Raw genomic sequence first — 21,694 nt, 5'->3', positions numbered from 1 at the left:
TAAAATAGTCCAAAATCAATTCTGTGCTCTGCTGTTGCAACATTTCAGCCAAACATGACAGTCAATCTGTATTTATCAGGGGAAACTAAATGGGATTCAATGCAGTGAGAAAAATGCAGTGAGGGAGGTCTCGGTGTTTCTCGAGTGTTTGGTAGCAGCCCACAAGCAACAAGTTGCTTCACTTCCCCCTTTTTTTTCTTATTCCACCAGGCCGCTGTTTCCAGTTGGGTAAGCGCGTCCCGTATATTTCAGGGTTTGCTTCAGTTCCTGTTAGTTGACGGCTGAAATGGCTGAAGTTTAGAGCTGGCGGAGTCAACACGCCGCGGCGGACGGTTGCGATCTGTTGTAACAGCCTCAGTTCATGTGACTGAGCTGCCTTCAGCTTCACCTCTCATAATCCCACAGTTTCACCACCGACGATTTATGTGAGAACTGGACACAAGGAGAAATTATGTTGCGTATCTCTCTGGTTTCGTTTGTGGTGGCTGCTGCGCTCTCCGTTTGCAACGGTAGGCAAAACTTTTTAAATGTTAAATCTATCTATCTATCTATCTATCTATCTATCTATCTATCTATCTATCTATCTATCTATCTATCTATCTATCTATCTATCTATCTATCTATCTATCTATGGTCTATCTAGACTGATTGTATTCTAAGTTGCTTCTTATTTTAAATCGCATGCAGTGCCATAAAAATATCCATTTCATTTCAACTCTTTCATATTTTCTCTTGTTGCAACCTCAAACTAAAAGGGATTTTATGGGGATTTTTTTATGCTGCAGACCTACGCAGCCTAAGGGTGGACTGGAAGGAACACGATGTGTGTGGTTAAGAATTACAAGTAAAAATATGGAAAGTGTCATGTGTATATGTATTCAGCCCCACTGACATGACTGTTTGCAAACTTTCCTTTTGCGGCTATTGCAGCTCAAACTTCGTTTGGGGGGAAAGGTCTCTGAAAACTCCGCTTGTCTCCAAAGTGAACTTTTTACCCATTCATCTTTCCGAAATGGCTCAAGTACAAGACTGAGCTTATTCTATGCTTTGATCAGCATAGATTGATCAATGTGTTCTTCTGGGTTTCTTTCAACAATATTGTTCATCTTGCAATTCTTCTATCAAGACCAGTTTTCTTTGCGGTCAATAAATTAGTATACGTGTTGCCATGAGGCTCATTTGTCAGAATAAAAGAACCTTTTGTAAATAACCTCAAAATAGTATTAAACATATATTCATTAAGCTCACATGTCTGTGTTTACAATGTTTTTTATTGGTCTGATTTGACATTCTCATCTCAAATGTGTGTTTATTAGCTGTAAACAGAAATTCATCATAATTAACAGAAAGGAAGACTTGACAACACCAATCTGTGTGAAATTAATCTATATAATGTGTTTCACTTTAGGGAATTGAGTTGCTGAAACAGATTTTTCAGTAGTAATAATAATTTCACTAATAATATTCTAATGTATTGAATGCATGTCCTGGTAGTTTTCCATTTTTTTTACGACCGATTGAAGAGAGCTCTGAGATCTCCGAAGTTTGGATATTGTTTATAACCAAACCCCGGTTTATATTTTTCCAAACTTTATCCCTGAACTGCCTGGTATGTGCTTTGGTGTTCGTTTTGCAAACCTCTGTGACCTTGATGGACTCAATATACTAATTTAGGCATTTATTTGCGCTGCATTTTTATTAAGGCATCAGATCAACAGATGATAAATCCACACCATGCCATTTAGGTTATTGTTTATTTCTCTTTTTATCATCTTTTTCCATTTCCCAAGAATCTGCTGCTTTGTGTCTTTCATTACATGAAACCCCGATAAGATGCATTGAAGTTTGTGGTAATGATGTGACAAGCTATTGAAAAGTTCAAAGTGCTTGAATAGTTTTGAAAGGTAATCTATGGAGCTGCGGTGAGTTTACTGATGGAGCTGAGTCACTTGGAATGGAACCCCTCCAAACATGCTCTATATTTGAAATAAAAATAAATTATTTTGCTATTGGCAGTTCAGCAGTCCTGGGGGGAGGGGGGGAATAAATAGAATAAACAGAAAAATAAACAGAGCACAGCTACGCTGGGTGCATATGTTCGTTTCCTGCTCTAGCCTTTGAGAGAGAAAAGACTATCAGTGTAATTCCCCTCTGGGCAAGTTTGTAATGTTTCCCAGAAGCCAGCCACAAAGAGCTTTCTTAAGAGCTCAAATGAAACTGAAAGACGGATTTATATTTGACACGAAATTTGACATTGCTACACACCAATTTAACTTTCAGACGCTTAAGTGCAAAGAAAGTGTATAAACAAAATCAGTTAGAAAAATAAAGTAAATTCTAAACTTAATCACACTGTTTACAGCAGGGGTTCCCAAACTTTTTAGCCTGCGACTCCAGAAATAACAGTTCCAGTCACTGGTGACCCCCTTTTTGGTGTAATTTTATGAGAAATCTTCCAACAAAGCACAGTTTTCCCTGCTGTGTTAAAATAAGGAGCATTGCGCATCTTGTAAAGTTATGTCTTGGTATCGTTTTTTACAAATTAAGAAAATGCCATCAAATTATTATTAGTATCAGGACTTTGAAATGATTGGACAAACAATTCTTGCAATATTATTCTTGCAATATTAGGATTTCACTCTCATAATATATAATATTTCAACTTTATGTCCATAATATTTTTTGACTTTGTTCTCATAATATTATGACTTTATTCTCATAATTGTCTTAGTCTTAGACATTTTGGACTAATCAGCCTCCTGGCACCTGTCACCATCCTATCAGCTCAGTCCATTCCTCAGTCATCAGCTACCAATCATCAGCCCAGACCAGTTCCACCTGCTGCCACAGTCCCAACAGAACAATCTGGTCCTGAATGCATCCTCACGGGTCTCCTTCCCCTTCCTGCCTGCCTGCCTCGTCTGCCAGTATTCAACGTCTCAATAAAAACGTACTCTCTGTTGGCTGGATTTACAAACTTGACAATAATATTTTTGACTTTATTCTCATAATATTATGGGTTTGTTGTCTAATATTATGACTTTTTTTTTGCAGTGTTATTTGTTCTTGTACACAATATTGTGACTTTATTCTCAGAATTTTCAGTAAAAAAAATTGTATTGGGGCCATTGTAGATCGAAGAAAATAAACGATTGGCCACAAAGAAGTACATTTCAGCAAAAAAATTATATTTTAGATTAATTTCACATTTTTGTGAGGAAAAAAACTGTTTGCAATATTAAAACTAGGATATTTTCTGACATCTCATCTTGCAACCTTCACCCCCAAGGGGTCCTGACCCCCACATTAGGAACCTTAGGAATATTTACTAGTAATTTCTGCAATTATTGCAGGTAATCCATTTAACAAGGTAAGCTTTGGTATTGATGTTCAAGAATTAGGACTGGTGTCTTCACATCAATTGGACTTTTTTTCACCTTTTTTACAGTTTTAAACATAAATAAAATTTAGACCAATTTATACAGCAAATGAGACAGAAGGTGTAATTAAGCTTTTGAGTTTTTTAAACAGCAGATGCCATAACCGGGAACTCGTCAGCAAAATTCACAGTTAAAGCCTAGGAATAAAAGCAGGTTCGGATATCTGGTGGTGATTAAAAACTATCATAGTAAACAAAGTTAATAGTAAACAGGGGGAAATCATGAAATTCTTCTTTAAAAGCACTCACATGAATCTCTAGCTATAATGCATAGTGCAAACAACTAAAGACTTCAGGGGAACCTTCACGATGAGTAAACATTTCCCAACATCTTTATTCCCTGCAGGCCAGCATGAGAAGAGCTGCGATGTTTTCCCAAAAGATCTGCACATAGAAGTTGGTTCCAGTGTTGAGTTGGTGTGTCGAACGTCGTGTTCGAGTGGCAAAATCTTCTGGACGCTAAACGGAAAAAATCTCAGTGAAAGCCTGTCAAAAACTATTAACTCAACACATACTGTCTTGTCCCTGAGCAACTTCACTCAGTCAAGTGCAGTAGTGGAGTGTCATAGTTCTCATACGGATCAGGTCTTAGGAGGCGTCATCGTAAGCACATATTGTAAGATACAATCTTCTATATTTCATTAAATAATATAGCTGGTCATTCCTGCTGTGAGATTCCAACCTTTGCCCCCCACCCTTTTATTTTCTTTACAGCTAAGCCTGAAAATATAAAATGTGTCTTTATCACTAAATATGGAACCGGGGGTAGCCCACACGTCTTCACATGTTCATGGAGCCATCACATGAATTCTTCACAAGCAATCCGCTACACCATACTTGAGATACTTGAGTACGTTTTGTATTATCTTCAGTTTAGCGAATTAAATGCCAGCAAATCATTCTTATTTTTAACACACACTTTTCTTTCACTAGTGATTCTTTGAATGAAGTCTGCGATTCAAAAGTAGCTGAGTGCACAATTGAAGATCGGTTAAAAGTGCCCCAAATGTTCTCGCAGTCAAATAGCCAAATTATTGTCAGAGCAAAAACGGATGCTTGGGAGGCGTACTCTGAACCGTATGAGTTCGACCCTCACCACATATGTGAGTAAAGTTTCATCAATTTACGTCTGCATATGTTAACAATGTTTTTGTGTTTCATTTGATGTTGTAATGAAAATTGTATGTTTTCTAAGGGAAAATTAATCCTCCAGAGCGGCCAGTGATAAAACCCTCCTCAGATCGTCTGTCGGTTGAGTGGGGTCCACGCTGTGGCACCAACAGTTGCCGTTGTGAAGTCAGATACCACAAGGTAGGAAGACTACAAGTTTGTATGTGCACAGGAAACAATAAGAAACCCAACATGTATGTTTCTAAATGGTTATGTGAGGAGCATGGTTAGAAGATGTTACAACACTATTTTTGTCACAAAGACTGATGAGGAAAGTTTTTGCCTAAAAAAAAAAAAACAGAATTCTACTTAATGCTTAAATAATAGGTAGTGTTAGGGTTTGTCTCCTGTTGATTTATACACTACAATATTTGAAACAGTAAGTCACCAGTGTCTCAACTTCGACATCTGAGGTCTTCAAATAGTAATAGTAATACTGATCAATAGTAATCGGAGCAACGAATAGTTTCTTCATTGCCTGAGAACCTGAAAACAAAAATCTTTAAGATAAGCCAGAGTTTTAGGTAAAGTAATCCATTTGTTACCTGCAAGGAGCATTAGGGGTAAATTAATGATATTTGTACATTTCTGCTTTACAAATCTGACAACGTTGTGGTCACAATGGGGCTTTAGAGCGGTCTGCCCAGTTGGTGTCGGTAAAATGCGGATGTTTCCTCAGCATGGGGACAAAGTGTTGACACGTGTGGCAAAATAGGTTTCAAGGTGTGTCAACACAATGCATTTATTTGGTGTGCGTGCATTGGAATTACATTTTTCGGTTCATTAGGTTTGAACCAATGCAAAAGATTCATGAAACTTTGTTTAGCTGCAGGGTAATTTGGTAAATAGTAACTACGTTTCCTTTGTTAAAAGCCAGAGCCTACATGCCAGCACCTGCTGCTCACTAGCAACATGCAGAAGCCGTCTCCAGCATGTTGAACAGGGGTTGCTTGTTCTTATTGGTTATTAATTTTACATATACAAACAGTTTTAGGAAACTCATAGCTGTTATTGATTTTGAAAACGTTTTTTCAAAAGTACTACTTCCTGCTAATTTAGGGAATTTCTGTCTTGCTTGTCTAGATTTCAGAGTCTAATGGTGTAACTCCAAAGGTAAGAAAAAAGAGATCAATGAGAATTTCTGTTAGTTGTATGTGCAGTGCAGTGAAAAAGTGCATTTCCCCTACAAATTGTCTGTTTTGTTTCTTTTTTTTCTCATCTTTAAATGTTTCATATCATTAAACTAATTTTTCAGTGTGACGGCGTTATAGTGTGCAAATGCATTTCACAGGACTGTATACTAACAGTTTGCAATGAGACACTAATGCTAACTTTGGATATGATAAATGCTTCCTTAGCAATGTGCTGGCGTCTATTTGCAATGAAATGCTGATAAGCATAAAAAGTTCATCTAAATGTATTGACTAGTAATAAACCAAATCACTGAAGTGTTTATTAATAAATACCTTTTCCAGCTTTGGGCTCCTTTTTTAACATAAGTCTCTCTTTTTTTCTGTTGCAGTATTTGAGTAGGCCTATGTCACATTACAGTGCCACTATTGAGGAAATTGAATCATGCAGTAACTACAACATTTCAGTCCGATGTGCCACTAAGGAAAGCCTTTGGAGCGACTGGAGCCAGGAGAGAACTGTCCACACTAAACTTAACAGTAAGAGCGATTTTTCAATTAATTAAGTGGACTTCTTTGAGAACATCAGATTATCACATGAAATGCATTAGATAGTATTGTTATGGTAAGTAGATAAAACTGTTAGACTACATTTTTAATTACATCTAGGTACCCCCCCCCCCCCATCCTCCCCTAGACTTATCAGGTCCTGTTGTCCAGATGTGTAAACAAATTCAAAATAAATTTATCTTTCACTACAGTTGCAGAAACGTGCAGAGAGAAAAAAAACAAAAAACAAATTTATGAAAATAAATACATTAGAAAAAACTAAATCTCTGTAGCCACACTTATTTGCACCCCTAACAATTCTTGAAATAAAATTTAACTGAAGTTTTTTTCTATCAATTTATACTTGACTATTTAGTATGATTAGGAACATCTAGTCATACATGAAGGACTTCCTGTTTTCCTGGGGTTTAAATGTGATGTGAAAAAGGGATGAATTTCTTTTAGTCGCTTCTTCAAACTGGGGAGCATGAGAACATGACATTCCAGTATCCCAAATGGCTGTTGAACTTTATACAACAGGAAATGGCTGTTAGAAAATAGCTTTTTCCTCCTCATGCAAAAAATCTACATTCAAGGCCAAAGTTTAAACATTTAAAACAACTGGAACTGTGGCTGGATAAGTACTAAAGTTTACCGTGCCATCACCTACATGCTAAATAATAAAGTAGCTTCATTGAACAATGAGCGCCTCTGTGCTTTCTCGTTGCCCACATTGCAACTAGGCATTATACAAGCATTTCCATGCAACTTCTCATTGTCAAAAACCTGAACTATTTGCATAATGTAGATTGTGCTGAGAAATTATAGTATGTTAAAAGTTCTATTAAAAGTAGAAGAAAAAGAGTAAAAAATGTGGGGCCTGTTCTTCGTGCGTCACTAACTCAGTTAGCTGGATTTGATTGTTGACGATTTGGCATGATCTTGGATCATTTGGTTCTTCGAAAGTCATCCTGCACATGCTGTCATAGCAACATGTGCGCAAGCTTAGGCTTGCCCGAGAGCAGGCTTATTTCATGTAAACAGGATTAGATTGCGGCTTTATAAGCGGAGGAGATAGGGAAGTCTGTCGTAGCCATGTCTTGTCCGTTTTTACGACAGCAACATGTTGCCGAAGGTGCAAGAATAATTTGCGGAGCTTTTAGAATTAATTGTGTATTGCGAGATAGACAGGATGCTTAAGTGCAGCGCAACAGTGTAACTGTATAAGTAATTACATTACTTATACAGTCCCAATGAATCTTTTATAACTCCTGACCAGTAGGATGCGATCTTAGTACATTCCCAGAAGACATGAAAATGTCCTGCAGACACATTCCCACAGAACATTTTGCCTTCTCAGTGTCATTACAATGTTTACTTTTAATGTTAGGTGTAACAAAAAACACACCATGCATTTCCAGGAAAATTCCCTCCATAGGTAAGAACTTGACTTGTGGATCACAGAATTACAAATATTTAACCAAACATCACCAGTTATTGTTATTTTAGCTTCTTTTTCCCATTTAACCTTAAGATATGTTGTATTACATTTTCTCTCTGTTTGTAGACATGAGTAAAGTTTGGATATTGTTTTTTTTTTTTTTTTTTTGGGGGGGGGGGGGGGGTATTCCGAATCTAATAAGATTTTAAGTATACCTGTCTCATCCTGCTCCAAAAATGTATAATTTTATTGTAATGGTATCTTAGCTGAAGGTATCTAAATAAATCAAATTTTTTCAGGTTAGAGTTATCTTGAAATTGTTTAAAACTCTTTAATTCACTATTACTTGTAATATTCCAGTAACTTTTTTGTGACCACTGTGTAAATCCCGTGTTGTTTTAATTAGTGACTCAAATTAGGCATAACCTTCCATTAAAAGCTCTTGTTCTGCTTGGGAGAAAAACTGTGCGCGTTCTTTGGCCATGCTGAACAGCCAATAGCAGCGTTGCTGATCATTGTTTCTACTATCGATACATTTCCCCTTTTAAAGCGATGCATGAACGCACAGTTTTCTCAGATAACTCAATCCAGCCATATTAATCATAAACAACTGGTGTGTTCGAAGAACCCAATTAGCCGGATCATGATTAGCACGATGACATCATCTTGGATGTCTCATTTGATCTCGGATGTTTTAAGCAACGTACGAAGAACGGACGTCTGGTGAGGTATGTCTGATATAAATATCCGCAGATTGTCCCTGTATGTATTCAGTGCATTCTGCTTTGTGAATCCAGGGCAGAAATAAAGCAAATAACGAAAGCAAAGTTTGTAGAGAAATATCCCAAAAGAGTTACAGCTGTAATTGTTGTAAAACTGAATTGCTTTACTGCTTTATTGTCTCCTATGGGGAAAGGTATGTTTCAGACCAACCCATCAACAGAAAGACAAACATAAGACAAGCATAGGTAGACAGGATCACCGAGGCCTTGCTGCCCTTTTCAAGGCACTGCCTTTTCACAGAACATAGAAAAGAATACATTGGGATGGTTGAGAGAAAAAAAATGCATTTCTCGCACTTTCTCTTATCAGTAGACAGTAGAAGAATGCGGACGAAAACCCTCAGCACAAAAAAGCAACATACACACAACATTATAAGCATAAAGGTGTATTCATCACTATGTTCATGTGAATGTGTGCGTCATTGCCATGTGACAGCCATAATTGCCCAGTGCCCCCTCCAGCCATAGCGTCAGATGGTGTTATCAGCAGTTCAGTAGCCCTTTTTACAGGTCACTGGTGTCATGAACGGGTGCGGGTGGGGGCGTCTTGTTTGCATTACACCCAGGAGAGTTTGAGATAAAACCAGCCTCCAAGGCCGGCTTTGGATGCCAAATTCAATAACGAGGAGATTATTTTGTCACAGGCTGACTGTGAATTTTCCGTCAGCCTTCAAAGTCTTTGCTGGTTCATCTCGGCGGCGAGACCGAAAAAGACGAATTTGTTGGTCTTTCCGCCGTAGATCGAGCTAGAAACTTCTCCGAGGTCTTTTCCATTTCACCATTGAGTTCACACCACAGCTGGCAGTCGATGTTGTGCAAGAATCACACAGTTTTTGCGGTTTTGCTCACAAAGCATCTGAGTCCGGGTGGGCAAAGCTCGATATAAACCATCATACATTCCCGTCAGCCTCACCGATGGCAGAACTGCTGCTGAAGGATGTCGTGCAAAATATTTGTTTTCTTTCACTTCAAAATCATGCCCAGCGTGTTCATAATAGACCAGTTCTCTTTGTATAGCTCATAAAATCAAATCGAAACAAAAGATGTATGCATACTTCTGTTAGGTACTGTATGCAAACCATTTACAGTATATCATTGTCTTCCAAACCTTCTTTATCGTGCATGTTATAATGTGTCAGAGGCAAGTCACAGGTTGAGACTCGACTGCAAGACGTTTGTCACTTGTGATGGAAATCCTACAAAGTTGAAACTTAATTGTATAAGTGCAACACAATGTTATGAAGTCTTTAAACCTGTTGACAGTTGACAGACTTGGTCCTGCCCACATAATTTCCCCATAAAGTGTAGGGGTTCAACGTTTTTAAGGCGGGAGTTGCATTCCCCGTTGGCATTCCACAACAGTTCTTGAAAGCCAACACCTTGCAGCGATATACGGGAGGATTAGTTTCTTTACAGCTGTTGCTATGACATCAAGGTGGTTTTGGATTTAGTTCAAGGCGTGGACACAATTCTGCTTTCTCTTATCTTGACTATAGATGTTCAGTGTAAACTGTGTGTCTGCCTGTCTGTCACTTGGTGAATTATTTTTAACATATTTCCACCCTCTTTAGAGAGCCACGTCAGGCTTCGACTTTGGAGAAAGGTGGCTGAGCAGGAAAAAAATGGAAAAAGAAAAGTTCATCTCATGTGGAGGGTAAAGAAAAGCAGAGTATTTTGACAATTCTCGGTCTTTATGTCTAAACGCATAAATTGTCCGCTCGCTTTTTAACCTTACATGCTTCCTTCTAACCCAGGGTATTCCGTCAACATGTGAAGAGGTGCTGAACTACACAATCAAACAGATACCCTATACAAACAACACAACTCTAACAAATGACACCTATACTCGATGTGGAGCCTCGTCGTGTGATGTCGAGGTGGACCAACATGCGCACAGATTATTTCTCACAGTTTCCGTTAACGGTGCATCGCTTGCAGATGACTCAGTTTATGTTCCAGCTGTTGGAGAGAGTGAGTGATACTGCTACAAAAGGACATCTTACATGAGTGAGAGCCTTTTTGTCCTCTTTCCTGACTCGTCCTCTCTTCCCCACCTCAGCAGGCCTTCCTCAAGTTTTCAGCATCCAAGCGACAGCACATGAAGGTGTAATTCAGGTCAGCTGGAATGCGTCTGAAAAACCCACCAGTAGGTACATGATTGACTGGACCCACGATGGAAATCAGTACCACTGGAACGAGAGCGGATTCACTGCTGCAACTCTGTTTGGTAGGTTAGAGAGAGTGTTAAAGGGAGAGTGGGCAAGGGATCCGTCGTCTCATTTATCATCACATCAGCTAATACCTCAGCGTTCATCGACTGAGTGAAGAAAGTAATGGACTCATTAGTGGAATTTTGCATTAAAAGCTGTTACATGATTCATTTCCATGGAAGCTGTTATCAGTTTAAAGAGGTTTTTCAGAACAATGACTAATGATGCCTGCCATATTACTTGGAATGATGTTCTTATAAGAAAATCTAGTCTTTATTATGGCTCATATTACAAGCCCTTTGTTTTCATTGCATTACTAAGCCACCAAGTATGTATTTTGCTGTTTTTTTTTTCCTGGCTCTAGAACTAGGAACAAAAACAGTTAAAACCATAAACATGAAGAAACCCAAATACTTAAACGCCTAAGAAAAATAAGTGTGTCGGAATAACTAAAGAAAGTTTAAAAGCAAATAGGTCAATATACAAACACAAAAGATAAACTAAACACCTAGAGATGGAGATAAAAGATATCTTAAACCTGCTGTGACTAATTACTTGTAATTTCAGTGTCATTTTCCCCCCTGTTTTTGTAGGCCTGATGCAAAGAAAGCCCTACAATATCACAGTGACGCCTCTCTTTAATGACAGCACAGGCCACGGCACACAGGCCAATCAGATCTGTTCCAGTTTAAGAGGTAAAGGTTCATTAATTTTTTTAAATAATAACAACAAAAAAAACATATGTAATCAGTTCCGTTCAGAGGTTTACATACACTCATCATCAGAACGAATGTTGTTTATTTGTGCCTTCAATGAGAGATTCAACATGGAACGATGATACAATACTTTTTTGTTTTTACTTAAATTTTATTCAGTGGTTAAAATTATACATCCTAGCTCAAACCTTCACATGCTCCCCCACCAAAGTGTCTCTTTCTGTAACCATTATCAAGGTTTTGCTAAATTCTGGCTTCAGATTGTACAACTGATAAGAAAAACTATACTTAATTTGTTTGGTTTGTTTCTTGGCCTAAATCTAACATCTATGAAATTTCAAAAGGTCTAAATTTGGGGTCATTCTGGACACTGTCTGCTTTATACTTAGTTTTTTCAGTTAAATTTTATTATTTTCAAAGCAAATGTCTCCTGAGACCACTTTACAAAACAGCTGACCCGGTTTATGTACAAAAATCTATAGTCAGTTAAATTTAGTGATCAGAGGTGGGTAGTAGTTAGTTACATTTACTTTTGTAACCTTTTGAAAAAAAATTACTTTTAGAAGTAGTTTTACTACATTGTACATTTACTTGGTGTAATATTAGTTAAAAATACTGCTAATCTTGAGTAACATTTTTGACTACTCTACCCACTCTGGGTAACTTTATTGATTGAAAAACAGACTTGTTTTAATGAAGAGAGAAACACCTACAGTTAATGTGAGAACTCTGGTTTGTACTCAAGCTTTGTTGTTTCAATGTTATTTTCTATCTGCTGAGATCATTGAGACATTTGTAGGTCAGGTGGACATACAGTAAACAGTAGATATTCTTATTACTTTGCACTGTTCTAACATAATGTATGAATACATGAGCTGCTGTTAAGTTTTTGCTTCATTTGTAACGTTGATAGAAAAAATCAGAAGTGTTTCTACTGTCTGAATTTATCTTTTGTCACTATGACTAAGGTTTTCTACCTAAGAAAAACCCAGTCTGTTTCATCTTGGCACTGACTTTACAGGGATTCCTCTTCCTGAACAAGCATGTCGTGACAGTGGACAGCTATTTGCATCAAGTTGCTTACTTGATGCATTTGCGGTTTCCATCCCAAAACCAGTTTAGATGTGTTTGGTATCATTTTCTTATCAAAAAACCCAAATGTTTCAAGTTTCAACTATCTGTAGGTTGACATGAGGTGAGGTTAAAGAAATTGGGGATCATCCTCTATATTTTTTTCTGACTAGCCTGAAACCCACAGAAGCATTTGGCTTGTCCTTCTGTGCAATATAAATGTAAATGTGTTTTTTTCTTTTTTTTTTCTTATATCGAAAATAGGAAACAACGAGTGGAAAAAAAGTTTGAAGTTGAGTTTTGAGCAATGCTTCTCTCATGGCTGCCATATTCATAGAAAAAAACTTGCTTTTATTCAGATATTGAAATGGCATTCTAGCCTCTTTGCAGCCTGAACAATGGCGGGTTTTGGCTAACATCAAAAGTCCAAAATTATTTAGATGCGTTCATTATGCCCATCGTGTTGAGTGGATTGTAACCTCTCAGCCAAACTGTATATCAAAACACTTTTGACAATGTGATTCCTACAGTTCCAGAGCTCGTTGCTGTTAGAAACGTGGAAATTCACAGTAAGAGCGCCTTTGTGAAATGGGACACAAAGTCACAGGACCCATGCAGTGGCGTCGACACCTACGTAATCTTTTATGAAACGCAGAGGCAGCCCCAGCTCAGTAAGTACGCTCTTTGCTTAAGGTTTGGTACATTTGTTTTTGGAACGCACTCATAACAATAACAGAGCGGCTTTCTTTTAGATGTTACTGTGGACGGTGATGAAGAAGGAGTCTGGTTGAAGGACCTGCAACCAAACACCCAGTACACTGTCTATGTTGAGGCCACAGGCTATAATGGGACCACAAAGAGCAAAACAATGATTTTTACAACAAATATGTTTGGTAAGTATTATTTGAGAGTCTATTCAATAGAATGAAAGCAATTTTTAATTTGCTAAAAGGCTCTTACTGGCGCTTTTTTGCAGAAGATAAAAAGTGGAAGTTCGAAAGCTTAGTATGTTTAGGAGGATCGTTTTAATCAAATCACTTACTCAAGAAGTGCAGAAGAGATTTTTTGCCCTTTGCATGTAAAAAAATAAAATAAAATAAAACAAATTGGGAAATTGACCAATATCAGAAGATAGAGCTGTAACATCAAGACCCTCAGCTCAGTAAACTCATAGTATGATCATACTAAGTCTGAGTTGAAAAGCCGGGAAAGGGCTTTATCATACTGAGATTTATCACCTGAAGGTGTGTGTTATTTTCCCTTCAAAGTGACACTGGGAAAGGTTTAGCACCTTGATGTGCTTTTTTTGGCTTTGCTCACTGAATTCCTTCCTGAAAGCCTGGAAGAGAAATTTGCATGCCAATTGTTTGTCAGAAAGTAAAAACACATAAATCACACTGATGCATCAGTAATGATAACTCATCTTTATCGGCAGCATCAAGGTTTGCCTGTTGTTGCTTGTCAATGCGGTTAAGATTCCTGCATGAATGAAGCTCGATAAAACACAACTACATGGGCTTGAAAAAGTATTCATACCCCTTGAACTTTTCCACATGTCACATTCCAACTACAAACATAAATATGTTTTATTATACTCTTTTGTGAAAGACCAACACAAGGTGCTGTGCAATTGTAAAGTAGAAAGAAAATTATATATTATCTAAAACATTTCTTTTTTTTTTTTTTTACAAATAAAACACTGTAAAGGGCTTTGTATTGTGTCAAAGATTTCTGTTAAACATACGAATAGCCATAGTGAGAACAAGTTCTGCGCAGAAATTAAAGAGGATTAGGTTTATCCCCTGTATGAACCAACTAATAAAGGATGTGTATATATATATATATATATATATATATATATATATATATATATATATATATATATATATATATATATATATATATATATATTAGGGCTGTCAATCGATTAAAAAAATTAATCTAATTAATTACATACTCTGTAATTAATTAATCTAAATTAATCGCATATAATTTTTGCTGTGAAAGTATTTTAAATATTTAAATTCAAATGATTCAATGAATAATCAGCATTAGATACATTAAAGTTCAAAAACTCTTATTCACATTTCATGCCTTCAGACGTTTTAACATGTGTCGTTGTGGCATATGTGGCACACAGTAACGTAGGGGACACAATGAAAATAAATGAACACTCCCCTCAATATCAACACTTTACAATAGTAAAGTGACGTCCGCGCTACTTCCGGGTTACGCCGGTAGGCAAAAGGCCTACAGAGGCATTCCAAATCGTCGGATGTAGGTTTCTTTCGTTTACCGAAGGACGAAGAAAAAAATTTATATTTTCAATGAAAAGGGACCCAGGCAGACAATTCCAATGGACTGTAGGAGCCATCATACCCTGACAGAATTTGCAGTCTACACTTCATCTCAGGTAAATACAACTTAATTTTGCACTGGTCAATATTCTGCTTAAATAATTAAAGCCGCAAGCGGCGTCGTTCGGCCCTACAGCCAAGCGCCTTCGCGTACCGCCGGCCACCAGCCACCGCAGAAGCTGTCACGCATTTTCCCCGCCCGTACACCGGGCGATACACACGAACGCGTTGGGCAGCGCTCGCCCACGACTCACAAAAAATCTAGTGCAGATCGGTCGATGCAGCGAGGAGATACAGCCGTTGAATAATGATAATGCATTTGGCAACCGGACCAGACCAAATCGTTTGGCCAGCATTCACAGACTCGCTATCTGGACGGTATCTGATACCATCAACCATAAGCTTACTCTTAAAACGATCTTGTGATACGTTACCTAAAGAAGAAAAATCCGTTGAGAACTCGTCGTTTGCTCTGTTTCCGTCTGCCGCTGTGCTCGCCTTCTGCCTTCCAGTTCTGCGCGCAGGCGCGGAAAACCCGGATGAAAACAATAGCAGTAAACTACCCTATACGATTAATTTGCATTCTTTTTTTTAATCCGTTTTTTTTTTATTATTATTATTAATTTATCGAAATTAATGCTGGTGGACAATTCTATTTAAACTACACTCACACTTCAGTATATGTGGTATAAAGTCAAACATCAGAAATCTATCAAAAATTTTCTGTGACAATTATTTATTTTTTCAAAAGCCATGACAAACATCAGAATAACACATCTGCTCTAACCTACAGATTCCAAGCTTATAAAAGTTTTCAGTGTCTGTGGAGGCCTTCTTGTCATTCTTGTGCTGTCTCTGGGGTTGGCCTGTGCCATTCAGTAAGTTTCAGTCTTTTATTTTTTTCTGATCATTTAATATAACTTTACCAAAACCAGTCATGTGTCATCAGTAAACAATGCACCATCTAGAAAGGCTCGAAACCAAAATACTGTTTATTTTATTTATTTTTATTTTTTTTAGGTGGAAGAAATTTTACGAGAAGCCTGTGCCGAATCCTCGCCTCAGTTCTGTGGCGAAGTGGCTGTCACACAATCATCAGAAGGTAATTTCAATATATAATGGCTAGAATAGAGAAAGTGGCACAACATATATACAGATTAACATGGTTCAAGTAGTAAAATGATCACTGCTAACTTTTGTTAGCTGTGACTTACCCTAGTGTTATTTTGCAATGACACACGTTGTGTTCTACTTAATATGAGTGGCAGCTGTATTTGCAAATCAAGCTGTAAAGATTTGTAAAGCCCTTTCCAAATGAGATACTTTCCACCATCCCACACTGGCAAGGTTTATTCACTGCTAAAAAGGAAATGTCAAATTTTCTTGAAATTAGTGTATTTGTCCTTGATTTGAGCAGGTAAGTAAGATCATCTGCCAATGGAATAAGAATTTTGCACTTAAAATAGGAACAACTCATCTATATCATCTTATTTCAAGTGCAGTATATCTAGGTGTCTTATTTTAGGGGTAATAATACTCATTCCATTGGCAGATAATCTTACTTATCTGCTCAAATCAAGAACATTTTACATACTTTTTATTCCCTTTTTGCAGTGTTGTTAAATGAAAAACACTCCAAACTGTTGCATACATTTCCAAGGGTTGCAGCAAAACACCAGACCTCAAACTGCAGTCACTAAAAGATCAAACCAGTAAGTGTCATAACTGATCAAAGAGTTTGTGTTTGTAAAAATCAGGATGTGTCATCCAGCTAAGAAAAATCAGCTGAAAAAGTCTTGTTTGTGATGGTGCAGACAGGGTTGCTTAAGAAAACAGATGTTAGTAAAACTCAGTGTTTTCTCTTTCAACCTAATTTATGTGTATAATTCCTAAACCTATCTTTAAAACTCAAACTGATAGGACAGTGAAAACTTAATCAGATGCTGCAATTCCTTAAAAGAGACGCAAAAACTACAAAAGAGTTTACAAGTTGGTTAAAGTCATGTAAAAACTGTATAAAAATATATCAAATATTATGAAGGTGCAGTACAGAAATACATCTAATTACTTTAGAAGCTGTCAAATTTGGGATGAATTTGGGGCTCATACGTGACTCGGTTTGTATGTTAAACATTACATTGGGAAGTGTGATAAAACAGAACAAATGCAAGAGTTTTGGAAGCAAAATGTACTTTTTGGGCATGGCCATAATATTTAGATCAGGCTGAATCAGGTTTTCGTTGCTACATGTAAAGAAAGCCCAAGGCTGTTACACACTAGCCCCAATATTATGATCCAATTCTTATAAGTAATAGTCGGCTAGTATTTCTGATGAGGAGGATAATTAATTATGCTAAAATGGCTATAGAAGCACTGATATAATGGATCATAGCATGACAGTGTTCATAACTTCAGTAATTCTAATATATGGAAATGGTTGAACAATACATTTATAATAGTACTTATAGTTGAAACTAAATATTTACATGCACTGCATAAAAAGACACATAACTATTTTATTTCTCAGTGTGTGAAATTAAATCAGACTAAACGTTTCTTTTATTACATTAGTTACGATTACCAAATTGATTTCTGCTCAGTGCCAGATACATTTTAAACTCTCCCATTACATTTTGGGTTTATTTTGTTTATTTATTTAGTTCTATTTAACTCTACTTTTTGTATTAGTCTAATATTAATTTTTCAGCAGCAAGAACGACAAAAAAAAGATTTTACATGTATTCCTGTAACCTTTTGGCTTCCACCTGACTTTATGCTGGTTTCTAATTGGTTAAAAATTCTCCTCGGGGTGCAGCTCTCTGCGCTCGTGGCCAATCAGCGCTTTTTGTGTCATTCTTCATCCTGTCAGATTGATTCTTAATACGTGTCAATCAAAGTCACGCCCCTGGCAGCTTGGACGCGCTGGCACGAATGTCACTCACACATCATGGGAATGGAAGAGTCAAACTGCAACAACAAGTCAGCAGAGTACGGTGCGGTGCGCCGAAAGGAAATGTAGTTGCAAAATAATAATCTCACAAGCCTTTTTCACTCGAGGGGAAAAAAGGGAAAAATAAATTTAAATCATGTACAATTGATTGTGTAGTAATGACCGACCTCTATAGCACACCCACACCAAAAAAAAAAAAAAAAGATTTTTTCACCAGTATCCACTACTTATTAACATTAGCTGGGGTATTCTCCAGCAAAACCCAGGTTTGTGGAGGTTTACTTCTCAGTTTTACAGATTCACGCAATCATTTGATGTTTTGAAAACAAAAAAGAAACAAGCTAAAATATCATGTTATTGTTACTAACTAATTATGACACTAGTGTCATAAATTTAGTAAGGTGCAAATGTGTGTTTTCTGGCTGCAAACCTAAAGGCTGCACATAACAGAAGGTTTAATCTCCTGGACAACCCCTGATGCTGTTTCCCCCCCTTGTTTTTTATGTCTGATTCAGATGGAGGGGTTCTTCCAGCCTTTCACAGATCAAGCTGAAAACCGCGTCGTCACAGATGAAACCCAGAGACAGCAAAGGGCCGCACTAACTCCAGTCTGTAATGGTAAACATACCCGCGATGAAAAACTGGTGGTCTGTGACCCATCGCTTAGTCCTACACCAGAAAGTGAACCAATTGAGAGGTTCTCTGAGAACTCAGAGACACAGCTCCTGTCTTCTCCTGAAGGATCAATGGTATTTTCTTCCTCACAGAGCAGCCCATATCGTAGCCAGGACTCTGTGGAACCTCTGTTGCCGAGAGTGGAAAAACCATCCAGGAGTGACTTGTGCCAAAAACAGGAAAAGACAACACCCAAGAGTGTATATGTCAGTTTGATCATGTTTGAACAAAGTGGTGCTAGGTGAGCGTTGTGAAAACAAAACGGAAATCAGAGGCAGGATGACTCATTCAGCACGAATGCCTCCATGACAACATGTAGAAAGATTGCTAGTGTACCGCATATCAGTCATCAAGAGTTGACACTGTTTTCCCTGTTGTCAAAGCATGAAATTTATACCGTGACAATACAACTGCTTTTGGGTCCTAAAGGAAACCTACCAACAAGAATACGATTGCAAAGTTCTCAGAATACTGTGTTTTTCTTTGGCTGCATGGGTGTTTGAACCACAAAGCAAATGCTGAAATTGTGTATACTGTTCTGTATCATAGCCTGTATTGTTAAAGAACAAACAGTATGTTGATTGCATGAAATTCCTAGAACACGGTGTTTATACAAACGCTGGATTCCTGGAATATGGTGTATTCTAGGAATAATGTTTCGACAAAACAAATGCATGCACCTCTTTTAAAATGCCATGTTTGGCCAAATAGAAACATTTCAAGCAGAAACATTCCTTACAGTTCAACAAAAAAAAAACTGTTAGAAGGAAAACCCTGGTTGCATACGTTATGCATACCTTCAGACTAACTTTGTTAATGCAACATTTGAATCAATGTTAGCCTTTTGTGTCCTTTGACAGGAGTCTATCGCTATTCTACATGTTTACTTGACATCTTAACATTTGACCGTTCTAGCTGGCAAAGGTTGTGCGAGTCTGTAAGATTAGATTTTCATGAACTCCTTTATTTGATTCAGACATATGATTTGACTCACTATAATGCTGAAAAATAAAATATACCCCTCTTCATCTTCAGATGAAGAAGTGCAGTCATGCCATATAGTGTCCAGTTCAGGTATATGGAGAATATGGGAGAATATCTTTATTAGTAGCATGCAACCAGGCCGTGTTGAAGGTTCCTGCAGCTCCTTCCCAGCTGCTCTCTGTGTGTTAGCAACTGGTTAGGAAGGCTGCATTCTTATCTTTTTATCAACTTTGGAAAAATGTCCAAGATTAGCTGTGCTACTTTTGGCCCTTATTTTCTCTCATTATTGGTGTCCATTATTAGTTAAAGAATAGAAATGCATATTACCAGGACAACTGAACTTTTATGTCCAGTTAGTGACAGAGGTGAACTCATGAAGCGTGGATGCCGAAATTAAATCCAAAATGGGTTTAAGAACACATTAGTTCATTTATGTAACCAAGCAATTGCAGCTTTTTAAATATATTTTTACGGGATGTCATTTGTGGAAAAAAAGTTTTTTTAAAAGATTTTTTTTAAGTCATATTTTTATACTTTGTGTTGTTTCCTAATTATTTGCACAGATATAAGCTTGTACAGTTGTCTTATAACAATGTTGTAGAGCATGCCAAAGTCAAAGTGGTTATGAACTAAACATAAAGCATGAACAATAAATAAGATTTTAAAAAAAATCTAAACATGGAGATACTAAAATCTGAGAGAACTGAAAACACTTCCTAAATGTGTTTTTCCTGCCATTGTACACGTTTTGCTCTTTAAATACCAAACTTGTATGTTGCAGATATTTTCTTGAAAATGTTTTTGCTCTAAATCTGTTGTAATTAATCTGACAATTGACAATTGGAGAGGAACTCCAATAACAATCTCCTGAAATAACCAAAATAACCATAAGACACTCCTGGTAGTGACCAGGATGGAAGCTTTTTTTTTTCTGCCAATTCTTCGCAGACCTCAAAACACAACCAATGAAGCTGTAATCCACTGTTCCCACTGTGTTTATATGTATTTATGGTGCTTTAAGCCATGTTTTTGTGTCTTCATGTAATTGTTTCTTATTTTGTATATTTTTTATCACTGTTCTCAATAACATGAATGGATGTTTGATCCTTTGTTTTACTAAAGGATGCAAATTATGAGTTTGAAAAAAAATAAAGTTTGCAATACTTAATATACAATAAAGTATTGCAATTATTGCAATACAATAATTAGGAATGGGTGATAAATCGATTTAATCTATTAATTTGAATTTGCATTTTATGAGGATTTCATTTTTGGAATTTTCGGGATTTATTTACTTTCTATTAATTCAGGGTTTCCGCAGATCATTAAAAAGCATTAAATATCATTGAATTATTATTTTTTTAAATTAAGGCTTTAATTGGCATTAAAAGTCATTAAATGTGTGTCATGGTTTTCAAGTGTTTGGCCCACATGCAGAACACAATCGGGAGGCAGAGAGCAGTTCAAGATGTTTATTTGAGGCACGGAGGTTCACGGAGATGAAGGCTCACTAAGTGAGCGATCAACAAGGAATCACAGAGAGGAAGGAATCACAGAGAGGAAGGATCACAGAATGAGCGGCCAACATCCTGGGAACCAGGACCCAAACTCTGCGGAAGAGAGGAACAGTTTAAACGGGGCTGAGGAGGGAAACCAGCCGTAACATGAGGTGCGCTTACCACCAGGTTCAGGAAACCTAGCCGGGGGGAGTGGAGCAGAAGACGGATTCAGTGGAGCTCTTCTCTAAGGAGGAACTAGGTGACTGAGCCACTGGTAAGTGGGTAGATGGGACTAGGCGGAGGTCCGAGCAGCACTGGAGCAGGAAACAGTGGCAGTAGACAGCTGGAGGAACCAGGGAGAATTAGAGGGGAACTCTTGTCCGGCTTGGTAACACCAAGGGGGCTCGAGAGGGGTGCCAGAGCAGAATATGAGCGACGAGGATCCAGGGACTTGACTTGAGGCTACAGAACTCGTAAGAGTGTCTGGAGAGTGATCCAGAGCATAAGGCGATCTGTGAGAAACAGGAAACACGAGTTAGCGCTGGAAAGGTTTAACAGCCTTTATGCTCCAGCCTGAGCTGCCGAACGAGCCGCAGGTGCGCACCACACCCACCTGTCAACTGCAATCACGTGACAGAAAGCTGCACAGCACTGCCTGAAGAATTCTGATACCCCCCCCCCCCCCCCAATGGTCGCCACCCGGCGGCCCCGAGGGACAAGA

At 37.7% G+C, this 21,694-nt stretch overlaps 1 protein-coding gene across 2 annotated transcripts; it reads left to right on the top strand.

Annotated features, from left to right (window-relative positions):
- The first annotated feature begins 193 nt into the window (after positions 1-193).
- On the top strand, positions 194-20,819 carry LOC105937810 (interleukin-31 receptor subunit alpha). 2 transcript variants are annotated; one of them, XM_036147283.1, is made up of 17 exons: positions 194-509; positions 3,786-4,055; positions 4,154-4,289; positions 4,373-4,542; positions 4,635-4,750; positions 5,693-5,722; positions 6,132-6,279; positions 10,083-10,165; positions 10,266-10,482; positions 10,571-10,738; positions 11,315-11,416; positions 13,039-13,179; positions 13,261-13,401; positions 15,659-15,743; positions 15,886-15,967; positions 18,331-18,433; positions 18,583-18,709. In XM_036147283.1, the coding sequence occupies exons 1-17, from the start codon at positions 452-454 to the stop codon at positions 18,597-18,599; spliced, it is 2,067 nt and encodes a 688-aa protein (XP_036003176.1). In that variant the 5' UTR covers positions 194-451; the 3' UTR covers positions 18,600-18,709. The 2 variants fall into 2 exon arrangements, with proteins under 2 accessions (XP_036003176.1, XP_036003175.1); XM_036147282.1 differs by having other exon boundaries at positions 18,331-20,819.
- Positions 20,820-21,694: the final 875 nt, after the last annotated feature.

Source organism: Fundulus heteroclitus, chromosome 15, assembly GCF_011125445.2.
Source record: "Fundulus heteroclitus isolate FHET01 chromosome 15, MU-UCD_Fhet_4.1, whole genome shotgun sequence".
Taxonomy (NCBI): Eukaryota; Metazoa; Chordata; class Actinopteri; order Cyprinodontiformes; family Fundulidae; genus Fundulus; species Fundulus heteroclitus.
Note: the sequence above shows the minus strand (reverse complement) of the source record. Positions and strands in the feature narration are given on the sequence as shown.